Raw genomic sequence first — 16,443 nt, forward strand, 5'->3', positions numbered from 1 at the left:
CTTCAGCTAGCCGGGAGATGGGCCTAGCATGGGCTAGCTCCAGGCTAATTGGTGCTTGCTTCGGGACAGAGACATTAGCCGGGAGTAGCCACTCGGATTGCAGCTAGCTAGCTGCAATGATCCAGGTGAAAAGGTTCAGAGCTTGCAATAGGAATCTGGGGATATGGAGAGAAAATAGGTCCGGTATGCGCTGGTTTGAATTGCGTTGTGCAAATTGGCGAGAGTTTTCTGAGCTAAAGGTTAGCTGATGACCGCTAGCAGTGGTTAGCTGACTACTAGCTCGTAGCAAGTTAGCTGGCTGGCTTTTGTTGGGGGATTCCGGTTCCGAAGTAAAGAAAAATACTTTAGAAAAAAGCAGATCCGCACCACATTGGGTGAGGCGGGTTGCAGGAGATTATTTTGAAGTTGAGGTTTAGAACAATTTAAAAAAAGATATGCGAAGAAAAAAATAGAAAAATATGTATACAGGAAACACGACAGGACGAGGACAAAGACGTCTGACAGCTACGCCATCTTGGAAAACTCCAATGTGGGGGGGACAGACCCCCCCTCTCTATTTCTGAGAAGCGTGACATCCACACAACTTAGCTATGTAGGTCTCCAGAACTTGGGCCTATCCCTCCTAAATAAAATCTATTCCAATCAGGTTATCCAAACAAAATTACTAGAAAGCAGAAAAAAACACTTGTGAAGCTGTGCAGCCAAACTTGAAAAAAAAACCTGGCTACAGTGGTTTAGGGAAATAGGGACACAAAGAAGTGGTTAATGTTAATCACCCAAAAAGCGATCAACAACAAGCCCTACTAATCACATTCCAACTTTAACATACCTCCATTTAAATATCAATAAAACGTTAGGTAGTGTCACGATCGTCGTATAGAGGAGAAGGAGAAGAGGACCAAGGTGCAGCAAGGTAAGTGTTCATATTATTTTATAAAATACGCAACACTTGACAAAACAACAAACACGACAAACGAACAGTCCTGAAAGGTGACACAAACACTAAACAGGAAACAACCACCCACAAACACATGTGGGAACAGGCTACCTAAGTATGATTCTCAATCAAAGACAACGATAGACAGCTGCCTCTGATTGAGAACTATATCAGGCCAAACACACAGAAATACAAAACAAGGACAACATAGAACACCAGACATTGTCACGTTCCTGACCGGTTTTCTGTTATTTTGTATGTGTTTGACGGTCAGGGCGTGAGTTTGGATGGGTAGTCTATGTTATGTGTTTCTATGTTTATATAAGGGTGACCTGATATGGCTCTCAATTAGAGGCAGGTGGTTTTCATTTCCTCTGATTGAGAGTCATATTAAGGTAGGTGTTTTCACACTGTTTGTTTGTGGGTGGTTGTCTCCTGTGTCAGTGTTTGTCGTGCCACACGGGACTGTCTCGGTTGATGTAGTCTGTTCCTGTTCGTGAGTTCTCCGTGTATTTATGTAAGTTCCATGTCCAGGTCTGTCTACTCCGTTTTGTTATTTTGTTAATTATTCAAGTGTATTTCGTTTCGTGTTTTTTCCGTCTTGTTCATTAAAATCATGTCATTTCAAAACGCTGCGTTTTGGTCGAATCCCTGCTCCTCCTCTTCGGATGAAGAGGAGGAAGAAAGCCGTTACAGACATAGAATGCCCACCCAAACTCACGCCCTGACCAACCAAAATAGAGACATAAAAAGGATCTCTACGGCGTGACAGGTCAAGGGCAAATCCAAGGGTTCAAAGAGTGAAGACATTACCCTATTTTATTAAATCTGGTACTTAATAATAATATTAAAATCAAATAAAGCGTCCAAATAAAGTCAACTAGCCCCCAGCTCCAGCTAGCCAGCTAATGTTATTCCTTAGTTCCAACAATGAGGGAAATCATCCTTCATTTTTGGACCCGGTACTAGGATAAGTTCCTGTCCAAAACCAAAGATAGATAAGAGTTGAGTAGTCAACTAAACGTTAACTAGCCGCTTAGCTCTATCTTTAGCTCCCAGTTGCTCCCGTTTCATTCTGGGACTCCATGTCATCCTGCAGCTCAATATTAGGAAGGTATTCTTAATGTCTTGTACACTCAGTTTATATGTATGTTGGTTCTGATCATAGGGAATAAGACTGTGACAAAGCGAGTGATGGGAGCTTGAGGACAGCTAGAGTTAGAGTTAGGAAAATGTATTTAAGTGACACTCCACAATGATACAATAATACAAAATACACATTTTTATTTAAACCATATTGTGGACTATTCAAATGGAATTTTGAGACACTAAAAACAAGCTTTGGCGCAGGCATTTACATTATTGTTACCTAAACTAATTACACAATTTATTCTTTTCATTTTCAAGACTGTAAAAATGTGTATTTTGTCTGGACAGCTGACCAAAAAATATCATCCTTTAATTTCGTTGTTTAACCTACACTACAGAAAGGCATGAGTTTCAGTTTCAATGGAACCATTGTTACAAAATGTACAGACACGTTTATCTAGGGGAGTGTTTGTGTATCGACCAGTTTCAATAGCGAGAGACGCTACTCCACATCTACAATTTACAAAAGAGCTTTGATATGGATGAAACAATGCGTACAGAGGGCTCTGTCACAAAAGGTCCTTTTAAAGGCAGTGGCTGCTCAGATTGTCACTTCCAGGTTAGTCTATCAGCTGGTATCACTTTAGTTCATTGCTCTCTAATAAAAGCGCTGATTCAAAAGCATTACGGTCATTTCTAGAATACACTGTCTGTTATCAGTGAGCTGAGTCATATGGATGAAGTTAAAGAGCCTTTGACATGGTAAAGCCTTTGACATGGTATACACAAAAACATTGTTGCAGTTGCAACAGCACTAGCCCATAAAAATTCACGTTTACATACAGTACGGGGCGGGGTGGCAGGTAGCCTAGTGGTTAGAGTGTTGGACTTGTTACCAAAAGTTTGCAAGATCAAATCCCAGAGCTGACAAGGTAAAAATCTGCTGTTCTGCCCCTGAACAAGGCAGTTAACCCACTGTTCCTAGGCTGTCATTGTAAATAATAATTTGTTTTTAAAACTTACTTGCCTAGTTAAATAAAGGTAAAATAAATAAATTGGCATGCTGCAAAATCTCTGCCAATTTAAAAAAATAATACATAGCCACTGCCGTAGAGTTTTCCAGCTATGTGATTGTGACCACTCATACACACACACAGTCCCCCCCTCTCCCCACAAACACCAGCAAACAAACACACAGGGGCAACAAAGGGACATACATATTGACAGGCTGTGTAGATAATACTGACCTCTCTCAAAGCTCTGTGGATAAAAGAATCAACAGGGATGGATGAATATCAGATCATCTGATCTGGGCTTTGACACCAGAGGGCTCAAACTCCAAAGCAACGCTGACAGTGGAAGACTGGCAGGGGGATGAATGCTCACTCTCTCGCTCTTTTTACCCCATCCTTTCCGTCTCTTTTCCTCCCTTCCTCTCTCCTTATATCTCTACCCTTCTGTCTTTCTCGCTCTCTGTCTCACTCCTTCCCTCCCCCCTCTATTGCTATTGCTCCCTCCTTCCCCTTATCTCTCTCCCTCCCCCTCTCTCCTCTCTTCTCGAGCTGTCTGTCAGATAACACATGGGATTCTTTGTGCCCATAGAGATAAACTAGAAAAGGAGAGTAGCAGAGTTGTGCCGAGGCTGAGATGACTCCCTGCTGTTCACCCCGGCCTTCTGCCTGACCCTCCTTTGACAGATCCATTTACACTGACAGCTCCAAGGAGCTACGCCCTCAATAGCTTCAGTTAAATTGGAGTTTGGAAGTGGATGATTTCAATAGTTCATATGATATGGCAGAGGCAGGAGGGAAATATCTAAACGGGATCCTTGGGACGTCCCAACTCTGACGCCACCCCATTGAAGTTAAAATGTAAAATAGTTAAGGTAAGGGTTAAGGTAAGGGTTTGGTAAGGGATATAGTTAAGGTTAGGGTTAGGGTAAGGGTAGCGTTTGATTTTTGTTTTTTGAAAAGTGCTGTTGGGTTTACTGCTAACTAACCTTTATCGTGTCTAATTTCATTTTATACATGATTAACCATAACCCTACCCTTACCCATGTAAAGAATGATCTGTATTCAGAAATTATTCAGCTAGCATTCAGAATCAAACCAGAATTCCCTGAAATCAATACGCTCAGTCTCTGAATCACAAATGAAAACGATAAATCACATATTTGTTTTAGTTCAGAAACAATGTCTGTCTTCCAATTGAAAGTAACATTTACATTTACATTTAAGTCATTTAGCAGACGCTCTTATCCAGAGCGACTTACAAATTGGTGCATTCACCTTATGATATCCAGTGGAACAACCACTTTACAATAGTGCATCTAACTCTTTTAAGGGGGGGGGGGGGGGGGGGGGGGGGGGGGGGTTAGAAGGATTACTTTATCCTATCCTAGGTATTCCTTAAAGAGGTGGGGTTTCAGGTGTCTCCGGAAGGTGGTGATTGACTCCGCTGACCTGGCGTCGTGAGGGAGTTTGTTCCACCATTGGGGTGCCAGAGCAGCGAACAGTTTTGACTGGGCTGAGCGGGAACTGTACTTCCTCAGAGGTAGGGAGGCGAGCAGGCCAGAGGTGGATGAACGCAGTGCCCTTGTTTGGGTGTAGGGCCTGATCAGAGCCTGAAGGTACGGAGGTGCCGTTCCCCTCACAGCTCCGTAGGCAAGCACCATGGTCTTGTAACGGATGCGAGCTTCAACTGGAAGCCAGTGGAGAGAGCGGAGGAGCGGGGTGACGTGAGAGAACTTGGGAAAGTTGAACACCAGACGGGCTGCGGCGTTCTGGATGAGTTGTAGGGGTTTAATGGCACAGGCAGGGAGCCCAGCCAACAGCGAGTTGCAGTAATCCAGACGGGAGATGACAAGTGCCTGGATTAGGACCTGCGCCGCTTCCTGCGTGAGGCAGGGTCGTACTCTGCGAATGTTGTAGAGCATGAACCTACAGGAACGGGTCACCGCCTTGATGTTAGTTGAGAACGACAGGGTGTTGTCCAGGATCACGCCAAGGTTCTTAGCACTCTGGGAGGAGGACACAATGGAGTTGTCAACCGTGATGGCGAGATCATGGAACGGGCAGTCCTTCCCCGGGAGGAAGAGCAGCTCCGTCTTGCCGAGGTTCAGCTTGAGGTGGTGATCCGTCATCCACACTGATATGTCTGCCAGACATGCAGAGATGCGATTCACCACCTGGTTATCAGAGGGGGGAAAGGAGAAGATTAATTGTGTGTCGTCTGCATAGCAATGATAGGAGACCATGTGAGGATATGACAGAGCCAAGTGACTTGGTGTATAGCGAGAATAGGAGAGGGCCTAGAACAGAGCCCTGGGGGACACCAGTGGTGAGAGCACGTGGTGCGGAGACAGATTCTCGCCACGCCACCTGGTAGGAGCGACCTGTCAGGTAGGACGCAATCCAAGCGTGGGCCGCGCCGGAGATGCCCAGCTCGGAGAGGGTGGAGAGGAGGATCTGATGGTTCACAGTATCAAAGGCAGCCGATAGGTCTAGAAGGATGAGAGCAGAGGAGAGAGAGTTAGCTTTAGCAGTGCGGAGCGCCTCCGTGACACAGAGAAGAGCAGTCTCAGTTGAATGACTAGTCTTGAAACCTGACTGATTTGGATCAAGAAGGTCATTCTGAGAGAGATAGCAGGAGAGCTGGCCAAGGACGGCACGTTCAAGAGTTTTGGAGAGAAAAGAAAGAAGGGATACTGGTCTGTAGTTGTTGACATCGGAGGGATCGAGTGTAGGTTTTTTCAGAAGGGGTGCAACTCTCGCTCTCTTGAAGACGGAAGGGACGTAGCCAGCGGTCAAGGATGAGTTGATGAGCGAGGTGAGGTAAGGGAGAAGGTCTCCGGAAATGGTCTGGAGAAGAGAGGAGGGGATAGGGTCAAGCGGGCAGGTTGTTGGGCGGCCGGCCGTCACAAGACGCGAGATTTCATCTGGAGAGAGAGGGGAGAAAGAGGTCAAAGCACAGGGTAGGGCAGTGTGAGCAGAACCAGCGGTGTCGTTTGACTTAACAAACGAGGATCGGATGTCGTCGACCTTCTTTTCAAAATGGTTGACGAAGTCATCAGCAGAGAGGGAGGAGGGGGGAGGAGGGGGAGGAGGATTCAGGAGGGAGGAGAAGGTGGCAAAGAGCTTCCTAGGGTTAGAGGCAGATGCTTGGAATTTAGAGTGGTAGAAATTGGCTTTAGCAGCAGAGACAGAAGAGGAGAATGTAGAGAGAAGGGAGTGAAAGGATGCCAGGTCCGCAGGGAAGCGAGTTTTCCTCCATTTCCGCTCGGCTGCCCGGAGCCCTGTTCTGTGAGCTCGCAATGAGTCGTCGAGCCACGGAGCGGGAGGGGAGGACCGAGCCGGCCTGGAGGATAGGGGACATAGAGAGTCAAAGGATGCAGAAAGGGAGGAGAGGAGGGTTGAGGAGGCAGAATCAGGAGATAGGTTGGAGAAGGTTTGAGCAGAGGGAAGAGATGATAGGATGGAAGAGGAGATAGTAGCGGGGGAGAGAGAGCGAAGGTTGGGACGGCGCGATACCATCCGAGTAGGGGCAGTGTGGGAAGTGTTGGATGAGAGCGAGAGGTAAAAGGATACAAGGTAGTGGTCGGAGACTTGGAGGGGAGTTGCAATGAGATTAGTGGAAGAACAGCACCTAGTAAAGATGAGGTCAAGCGTATTGCCTGCCTTGTGAGTAGGGGGGGAAGGTGAGAGGGTGAGGTCAAAAGAGGAGAGGAGTGGAAAGAAGGAGGCTGAGAGGAATGAGTCAAAGGTAGACGTGGGGAGGTTAAAGTCACCCAGAACTGTGAGAGGTGAGCCATCCTCAGGAAAGGAACTTATCAGGGCGTCAAGCTCATTGATGAACTCTCCAAGGGAACCTGGAGGGCGATAAATGATAAGGATGTTAAGCTTGAAAGGGCTGGTAACTGTGACAGCATGGAATTCAAAGGAGGCGATAGACAGATGGGTCAGGGGAGAAAGAGAGAATGTCCACTTGGGAGAGATGAGGATCCCAGTGCCACCACCCCGCTGACCAGAAGCACTCGGGGTGTGCGAGAACACGTGGGCAGACGAGGAGAGAGCAGTAGGAGTAGCAGTGTTATCAGTGGTAATCCATGTTTCCGTCAGTGCCAAGAAGTCGAGGGACTGGAGGGAAGCATAGGCTGAGATGAACTCTGCCTTGTTGGCCGCAGATCGGCAGTTCCAGAGGCTGCCTGAGACCTGGAACTCCACGTGGGTCGTGCGCGCTGGGACCACCAGGTTAGAGTAGCAGCGGCCACGCGGTGTGAAGCGTTTGTATGGTCTGTGCAGAGAGGAGAGAACAGGGATAGACAGACACATAGTTGACAGGCTACAGAAGAGGCTACGCTAATGCAAAGGAGATTGGAATGACAAGTGGACTACACGTCTCGAATGTTCAGAAAGTTAAGCTTACGTTGCAAAAACTCTTATTGACTAAAATGATATAGTACTGCTGGCTGGTGAAATAGGCTAGCTAGCAGTGGCTGCGTTGTTGACTTTGTTTGAAAGTGTAGCTGGCTAGGTAACCTCTAACTGGCTAGGTAACCTCGACAATTACTCTAGACTACACAATTATCTTGGATACAAAGACGGCTATGTAGCCAGCTAAGATCAAACTAATCAAACTGTTGTACTGTAATGAAATGAAATGTAATACTACCTGTAATACTACCTGTGGAGCAAAGCGGAATGCAACTACTCGCTCCAAACCAAACCGGAAGTGCGTATCGTAGAGGGAGAGGCAATAGAAGTGTTGTTTCTTGTATTATTGTCTTTTGTGTCTTTAGAGGACTGCTTCACCTTAATGTCCCCTTTCCCTTTTCTTCTGTCCTTATTTTGTCCCACTTTGTCCCTTCTGTGTCCCTTCTTCTCTTCTGCCAACTAGACACTCCTTGTTAGCTAGCTAGATTCTTTTAGGAATGTCCCTAGCAACTGCCTAGCAACAGGTAAACAACTTAGCTAGCTAAGAAAACGGTATAATTTTATGAAAAATTGTTACTTTTTCAAAAGCCTTTCTTCTTTGTTTGCTGCTTGTTTGGTCTCCTATTCAGTTTGCAGTTTTCTTTTGATTTTTTTTCGATGTACTTTACTCTAAAAAAACATTTAAATTTCAATATTTGTAGGAGCTCATCTTTTCAGCTGCTGCTGCTTAATTTGGAACTCCGGAACACTGTTCAATAACTGTAACTGTTCAATTCAGATCATTCCATAAGCAAACATCCAAATAATCCAGCTGTGAGAAATGAAACAAGTATTGATTTGACCTCTTCACTTGATAGTCTTCATAATAATCCAAAGGAATGAAAGTCCACAAGAAAACCCCCCAAACATATAAGTAGGCCTTTTTTAAACTATACTGTAAACGCTTTTTTAAACTATACTGTAAACGCTTTTTTAAACTACACTGTAAATCCCAAGGCTTTTAAAACTACACAGTTGACCCCAAGGCTTAAAAAAAATACACTGTAAACCCCAAGGCTTTTTAAACTATACTGTAAACCCCAAGTCTTTTTAAACTATACTGTAAACCCCAAGTCTTTTTAAACTAAACTGTAAACCCCAAGTCTTTTTTTAACTACACTGTAAATCCCAATGCTTTCTTAAACTACACCATTGGCCCCAAGGCTTTAAAAAAATACACTGTAAACCCCAAGCTTTTTTAAACTATAAAGTAAACCCCAAGGCTTTTTAAACTACACTGTGAACCCCAAATCAATTTTAACTCAAATGCAGTGTGCTCTACCGCTGGTAGATTTTTGGAATTGCTTTGAATATCTGTGTTTTTGCATGTACATTGAGTGATTGATTGATTTATCGTATGCTACACAAAGATAAAATAAAATACATTTTAAACATAACTAATCCAGTAATTTAATTAGATTTTATGCACCCGTCACTGACATGGTTGTTCCAGTTTAAATGGCGTAGGTAGTCTCCTCACACTGTTCGCAACCCTGGCAGTCATTATGAAAGCAGGTTGCGGGTGAATAGAAACTGTTGAATATCTTAACTCTGGCTGGATTCCAATAGGAATTACACATCATTTTGGAAGCCAGTATGATGTAACTTGCGGGTAGAGTTGCAGAATTCTGGTAAATTTCCCTGATTTTCTAGAAATCCCTATTGGAAAGAAGTTTGCAACCCAACTTGCAAGCCTGATGTGGCCTGTAAACCATGAGTTTCATGGCCACTGTATTGGGTTAAAGCTAGGCCTCAAAATAAGGCCTTATGAGATCTTTAATATATTGTCATAAAGAGTGTAACTATAATGATAACATTCGCCTAGGAATTCTTGGTGAAGGCCACAGGACTGAAAACAAATACAGTCATGGGTGGTAACTCTACAAGTCACTCAGAAAGGCAAGGCACACTTGGAAAGTATATTGGAGGCGTGGCTTAGTGGGGGGGTGACTCAAAATGTTTATGCTGACACAACTCAAATCTGGACCCCCTACAGCACAGGTGTCAAACTAATTTCACAGAGGGCAGAGTGTCTGTTGGTGTTCGCTCCGCCCTCCATACTGGATTGATGAATTAAGGTCACTAATTAGTAAGGAACTCCGCTCACCGTGTTTTCTAGGTCTTAATTGAAAGGAAATAACAAAAACCTGTAGACACTAGGCCCTCCATCGAAAGAGTTTGACAAACTTGCTCTGCAAGATCACAGTGACTCTATTGGTTTGATAAATGACTACAAAATCACTTTAAGAAGTAACTGTACTCAGAAATAGTAAGTGCAATGGGTTTCCTCAGAAGTTTTGAGTAATGACAGCACATTGGCGTTTACACTGTATAAACAGTTTCCTAGTTACAAAACTGTCTGACTACAACCTGTAGACAAGATGGCTTCCTTCCACTCAAACCAGGAAGTGAATATGGGTGTGGCTATGGAGTGCCTGGGTTGGAACTCACAACGTATACTCATAACAAGTAACCATAACACCTTCCGACTGGGCACAGACGTCATTTCAACATCTAGTTTTGATTTAGTTTTGGTTGAGTTGTCAACTAATGTCAATTCAACGTAAAATGAACAAACATTTTAACCATGTCATTGTATTTAAGTTAAAAGTTGGGTGAAAAGAAATAAGATATTCCCTTACGTTGATGACTTTTTGAAAATCCAATCAGTTTTCCACATCGATTCAACGTCATTACATATCATTTTTGTTGTTGAAATGACATGGAAATTCAATTAGTTTTTGCCCAGTGGGTTGTTGGTTACAACGTCTACTTCAGCCCTAAAAAGTTACGCACCACAAATCTGGAAATCACATGGTGCTTCTCTCTTCCATTCAGTTTAGATTGAGCTGTACAGCTGGATTGAGAAACTATCATTTTGGAGTGTCATGTTGTCACTTTAAATATCAAGATGAAATCAGACACAATCATCCTGATTTGGTCCCACAATCAGACAAGATCATATGTGCAATAACACATAATTTACCTCTGTCGTGTATCTCCCCATCTAGGAGGATACATGGACAAAGTATTACTCAGAGAGGGAACATGATATCGTGCCCACATTGCATCTACTTAGTGTGTTTTTTTGGAGTGGAGCTGACTGACACTGTAGCCCGTGTGCCATCTGCAGCAGCGCCCGCTCTGCCCTCGCTCTCCAGGGAGTGGGCACAGCTATCAGGAGCCATTAGTCTCCACGGTTACAGGCTGACCGGCCAAAGAGAGTCTCTCTCATTGGATGCCACACCGACTGGGCTATTCTAAAGGCTGTCGTTGGCTGGATATTCTTCATTCTCTAGTCTCTACTCTCTCTTATACTGAGAGATAGTCCTCCCAAAGATATGCAGAGGGAAGTGGATGATTCAGCCGCTCTTTTTTCCTTCTTGTTTACTCATGTTACACATTTGCAGCTAAGAGCTGAATTGCAGTTAACTGTATACAGTACATAGCCCGTGCAGTCCTACAATTTATTTGAATAATCCAGGTTGCCCACAAATACATGTGGCTGGAAGCACAAGAATACAGTACATTCATTATGATGCAGTGTATTTGACGATGTCATCGGCTCATGTCCCTCTCGTTTAAATAGATGTATGATTCAGTGAATGTAATGGAATAATTTGCTGATGGAATAAGTATGTCATTATGTTTCTTGAGGGATGCTTCAAGATGTCATAATGTTCCAGCTACATCATAATACCAAGGGAACCCATCAATTATTGGCTTTATGAAGTATAAATATTCGGACATCATAATGGCCTCGATGAAGTAGGTCTACAGGCACTTGCAGACTAAAGCGACAGGCGTGGTGGCCCATTAATTTTCAATTAAGCAAATTCTATCCAGAAGGAGCGGTTGGAGGTGCTCGGGCCCTTGGAAGCTGCTCAGCCGAGGCGAGAAAATAGGATTCTGCTCTATTTCCTGAAGCGGTGCCATCTTTGTTGAGCAGGACCAGCTAACTTGCCACTCTAGCAAATCATTGTTTTCTAATCTATTTTGGGGTTTATGATTTGTGTTGCATGTAAATACTTTTTTATGCATGCTTATGATGTTATAGCGATTCACTTTTCGCACATCGATAATGTTTGTTTATTTAGTTGCTATGGTCACCGTCGACTGTCGCCCTTATGTGTGAAGGCACTAGCCACTTTGACTAGAGGGACAAGTGGATAGTCAGCGAACATCCACAGCCCATAGCTCTGTGTCTGCACAGCTCTTAATAATGATCCGATGTCATAATGCCTCAAATGATGTAATCATGCTCTGACATAACAATGCTCTTTATTTTTGATGTAACCTTTTACACAGGTTGTCTCATGGAGATTTAATCAAATCTCTTTTGCAAGAGAGACCTTTTGTCTCATGATGTAATAATGCTCTGACATCACAACTACCTCTGTGCAGACGGACGCAGCGCTGATGTTCGACGCGGTGCACGTTGTGGCTGTGGCGGTGCAGCAGTCGCAGCAGATCACCGTCAGCTCGCTGCAGTGCAACCGCCACAAACCCTGGCGCTTCGGTGCGCGCTTCATCAGCCTCATCAAAGAGGTACCGTAGTGCAAAATGTTAAAGTTTCATTGACATACAGTATATGATGAATTGAGTGACTATGACTTCATGCAATCAAGCCATACTGTGTGCTGTAGTAGCATATACAACGTAAAATATACAGAGTATCTTTCATATATGCCTCCTGGTCTCTTCTATTCATTTTAATCCATGCCCTTTGAGACGGCTTTACCTGTAAAGCACTGTGTAAACATATTATTCATTCTATTGCGCTGTAGCATTGTCAACACATACTGTACATGTTTGGCATGACAATGAATGAACACTGAGAGGAGTTGGCTAAAGCACAAACCGACTGGACCACCCAGCTACCAGCAACATCCCTGTTTGACCCAACAAACCCTGAACTCTTGGACAGGAAACCAGGGGACAGTTCCATTTAAAATCAGTCAATTCAGGTGACACACTGGGCCTTTTCTAATCACCCCCTGGGTTGATGGTTTGAATGGAGCAGACCCCCCCACCCCCCCACAACTTCTGCTGAACACACCCCCTTTTCACCTTCAGTGGGTTATATATGCACTGTGTGAATCTGTGGCTGTGTTTACCTTTTTGTGTATGTGATGACATATCTGTGAGTGTAGATGCAGGTGCGTGTGTTACTATCCAGTGCCCTCCCTAATTATTGGGACAGTGAAGCTATTTTTCTTCTTTTGGCTCTATACTTCAACAGTTTAGATTTGAAATCAAACAACGACTATGAGGTTTAAGTGCCGACTGTCAGCTTTAACTTGAGGGGATTTTCATCCATATCGGGTGAACCGTTTAGAAATATCAGCACTTTACAGGGGAGAAGTCTGTTGAAACTCCTAACCCAATTTTGTTACACTCAAAAGAGGTGTGGAGAACATTACACAAGATATGTGGGATTTCACATCTTAAAGGATACTCATCATTGTGGCACAATCCTAGGCTACAGATAGGAGGGAAGTCTGGGTACTGGAAACAATGGCTAATGAAAGGAATTCATATTATAGGTGATCTGTACAATGAAGAGGTTTCAATGTCGTACTCAGATTTGGTACAACAATATGATGTGGGAGACAAGGGACATTTCTGGAAATATGAGTATGAATGTTTGTTGACCGGATATCAACAAAATCCAGGAAATAACCCAATAGCGGAGTATTTAGAATTACCCAAATATAAAGCAGCATTTTTTTACTCAATATTTAATCATCTGCAGAGTAAAGACTGTAAAAACCTCAGAACAATATGGCAAACTGACCTTAAACTTCTTATGGATGCAATGCCGTTAACGGGATCGATATGACAACAGCCAGTTAAAAGTGCAGGGCGCCAAATTCAAACAACAGAAATCTCATAATTAAAATTCCTCAAACATACAAAAATCTTATACCATTTTAAAGGTAATCTTGTTGTCAATCCCACCACAGTGTCCGATTTCAATGAGGCTTTACAGCGAAAGCACCACAAACGATTATGTTAGGTCACCGCCAAATCACAGAAAAACACAGCCATTTTTCCAGCCAAAGACAGGAGTCACAAAAAGCAGAAATAGAGATAAAATTAATCACTAACCTTTGATGATCTTCATCAGATGACACTCATAGGACTTCATGTTATTTTTATTTTTTTTATACAATACATGTATGTTTTGTTCGGTAAAGTTCATATTTATATAAAAAAATCTCAGTCTACATTGGCGCGTAATGTTCAGTAGTTCCAAAAACATCCGGTGATTTTGCAGAGAGTCACATCAATTTCGAGAAATACTCATAATAAACGTTGATCAAGGATACAAGTGTTATACATGGAATTTTAGATCCACTTCTCCTTAATGCAACCGCTGTGTCAGATTTCAAAAAAGCTTTACGGAAAAAGCAAACCATGCAATAATCTGAGGTCGGTGCTCAGAGCCCAATCAAGTCAAAAAGATATCCGCCATATTGTGCAGTCAACAGAAGTCAGAAATAACATTATAAATATTCACTTACCTTTGATGAACTTCATTAGAATGCACTCCCAGGACTCCCAGTTCCACAATAAATGTTTGATTTGTTCGATAATGTCCATCATTTATGTCCAAATAGCTACTTTTGTTACCGCGTTTGGTAAACAAATCAAAACTCATGAAGCGCGTTCACTAGTTGCAGACGAAATGTCAAAAAGTTCCGTTACAGTCCGTAGAAACATGTCAAACGATGTATAGAATCAATCTTTAGGATGTTTTTAACATAAATCTTCAATAATGTCCCAACCGGAGAAGTCCTTTGTCTTCAGAAAAAGCAAATGGAACGGGAGCTACCTCTCATGTGAATGCTCCTGGCACTCTGCCAGACCTCTGACTCAATCCCCTCTCATTCAGCCCCCCTTTACAGTAAAAGCCTCAAACAAGTTTCTAAAGACGGTTGACATCTAGTGGAAGCCGTGGGAAGGGCAACATGACCAATATCCCACTGTATCTTCAATAGGGGCTGAGTTGAAAATCGACCAACCTCAGATTTCCCACTTCCTGGTTGGATTTTTTCTCAGGTTTTTGCCTGCCATATGAGTTCTGTTATACTTACAGACATCATTCAAACAGTTTTAGAAACTTCAGAGTGGTTTCTATCCAAATATACTAATACTATGCATATATTAGCAACTGAGACTGAGGAGCAGGCAGTTTACTCTGGGCACCTCTGGGCACCTTATTCATCCAAGCTACTCAATACTGCCCCCAGCCATAAGAAGTTAAAACCTCATAATCATTGTTTGATTTCAAATCCAAAGTGCTGGAGTACAGAGCCAAAAGAAGAAAACATTTTTACTGTCCCAATAATTACAGAGGGCACTGTGTGTGGTCTGTGTGTGGTCTGTGTGTGTGTATGTGTGTGTGTTACAGTATAACCTTAGTACGTCCCCTCGCCCCGACACGGGCGTGAACCAGGGACCTTCTGCACACATCAACAACTGACACCCACGAAGCATCGTTACCCATCGCTCCACAAAAGCCGCGGCCCTTGCAGAGCAAGGTGCAACACTACTTCTAGGTTTCAGAGCAAGTGACGTAACTGATTGAAACGCTAGTAGCGCGTACCCGCTAACTAGCTAGCCATTTCACATCCGTTACACTCACCCCCCTTTTCAACCTCCTCCTTTTCCTCAGCAACCAGTGATCCGGGTCACGGCACCAATGTTACAGTATAACTTTAGTACGTCCCCTCGCCGCGACACGGGCGCGAACCAGGGACCTTCTGCACACATCAACAACTGACACCCATGAAGCATCGTTACCCATCGCTCCACAAAAGCCGCGGCCCTTGCAGAGCAAGGTGCAACACTACTTCTAGGTTTCAGAGCAATGACGTAACTGATTGAAATGCTAGTAGCGCGTACCCGCTAACTAGCTAGCCATTTCACATCCGTTACATGTGGTCTGTGTGTGTGTGTGTGTGTGGTCCTATCACGCATAATAGAGACAGAGATAAGGAAGACATCTCTACCTGTCTCCATAACCATATCTCGGAGTGTGTCTATATCAAAGGCCCCTTACATCTCTCAAACGCCAGTCACTAAGGTCAGCCTTTCGCTTTGTAGACGAGCGCGCTGTCATTGTGTGTGCGGTGTTATTGTAGGTCATTTACAGAATGAACCATTGTACTTTCTTCCCTTTCTTCCTCTCTCCTCCCCTCCTCCCTCCCTCCCTCCCTCCTCTCCGCTCCATCTCTCATATCTCTCCCCACGCTGTCTCTCTGATCCTCCAATCACTTTGAAGTGAAACTTCAAGGACCACCAACCAACTTCACAGCGTAATGACCTCTTATACCTGTCAAACAAGCCTCCTCTCTGTTGTCTGTTGTTGTGAAATGCAGACAGTGTGGAGAGAGCCAGACGGAACGGCTAGCTAATTGAAATGGAAACATTGTGGGGCTTTGGTTTTGGATCGAAATACAATGAAAGAGCATGTAGGATTATGGGTAATTGAGGGATACAATTTGGACACTTTGGATTAGTTTTTTAGTTGAATTGGGTGGTGTGTGTGTGTGTGCACATGTGCGCGTCTGTGTCTGTGTTTGTGTGTGTGTGCATGCGTGCGTGCGTGTGTGCGTCTGTCTGTGCGTGTGCGCGTGTGCGTGTCTGTGTGTGCGTGTGCGTGGTTCTGTGTGTGTGCGTGCGTGTCTGTGTGTGTGTGTGTGTGTGTGTGTGTGTGTGTGTGTGTGTGTGTGTGTGTGTGTGTGTGTGTGTGTGTGTGTGTGTGTGTGTGTGTGTGTGTGTGTGTGTGTGTGTGTGTGTGTGTGTGTGTCTCTCTCTCTATAGGCCCATTGGGATGGCTTGACTGGACGCATCCTCTTCAACAGAACCAACGGACTGAGGACAGACTTCGACCTGGACGTGATCAGTCTTAAGGAGGACGGACTGGAAAAGGTGTGT

The 16,443-nt window shown here is 44.0% G+C and overlaps 1 protein-coding gene across 2 annotated transcripts in view; it reads left to right on the plus strand.

The window, feature by feature from the left end:
* Positions 1 to 16,443, plus strand: part of LOC129817711 (glutamate receptor ionotropic, kainate 2-like) — a 173,461-nt gene that overhangs the window by 92,004 nt on the left and 65,014 nt on the right. For both annotated transcript variants that reach the window (XM_055873210.1, XM_055873209.1), the window contains exons 8-9: positions 11,902 to 12,045; positions 16,330 to 16,437. In XM_055873210.1, the coding sequence (XP_055729185.1) occupies positions 11,902 to 12,045; positions 16,330 to 16,437 (252 nt within the window). The remainder of the gene's footprint in view (positions 1 to 11,901; positions 12,046 to 16,329; positions 16,438 to 16,443) is intronic.

This window comes from Salvelinus fontinalis, chromosome 20 (assembly GCF_029448725.1).
Source record: "Salvelinus fontinalis isolate EN_2023a chromosome 20, ASM2944872v1, whole genome shotgun sequence".
Taxonomy (NCBI): Eukaryota; Metazoa; Chordata; class Actinopteri; order Salmoniformes; family Salmonidae; genus Salvelinus; species Salvelinus fontinalis.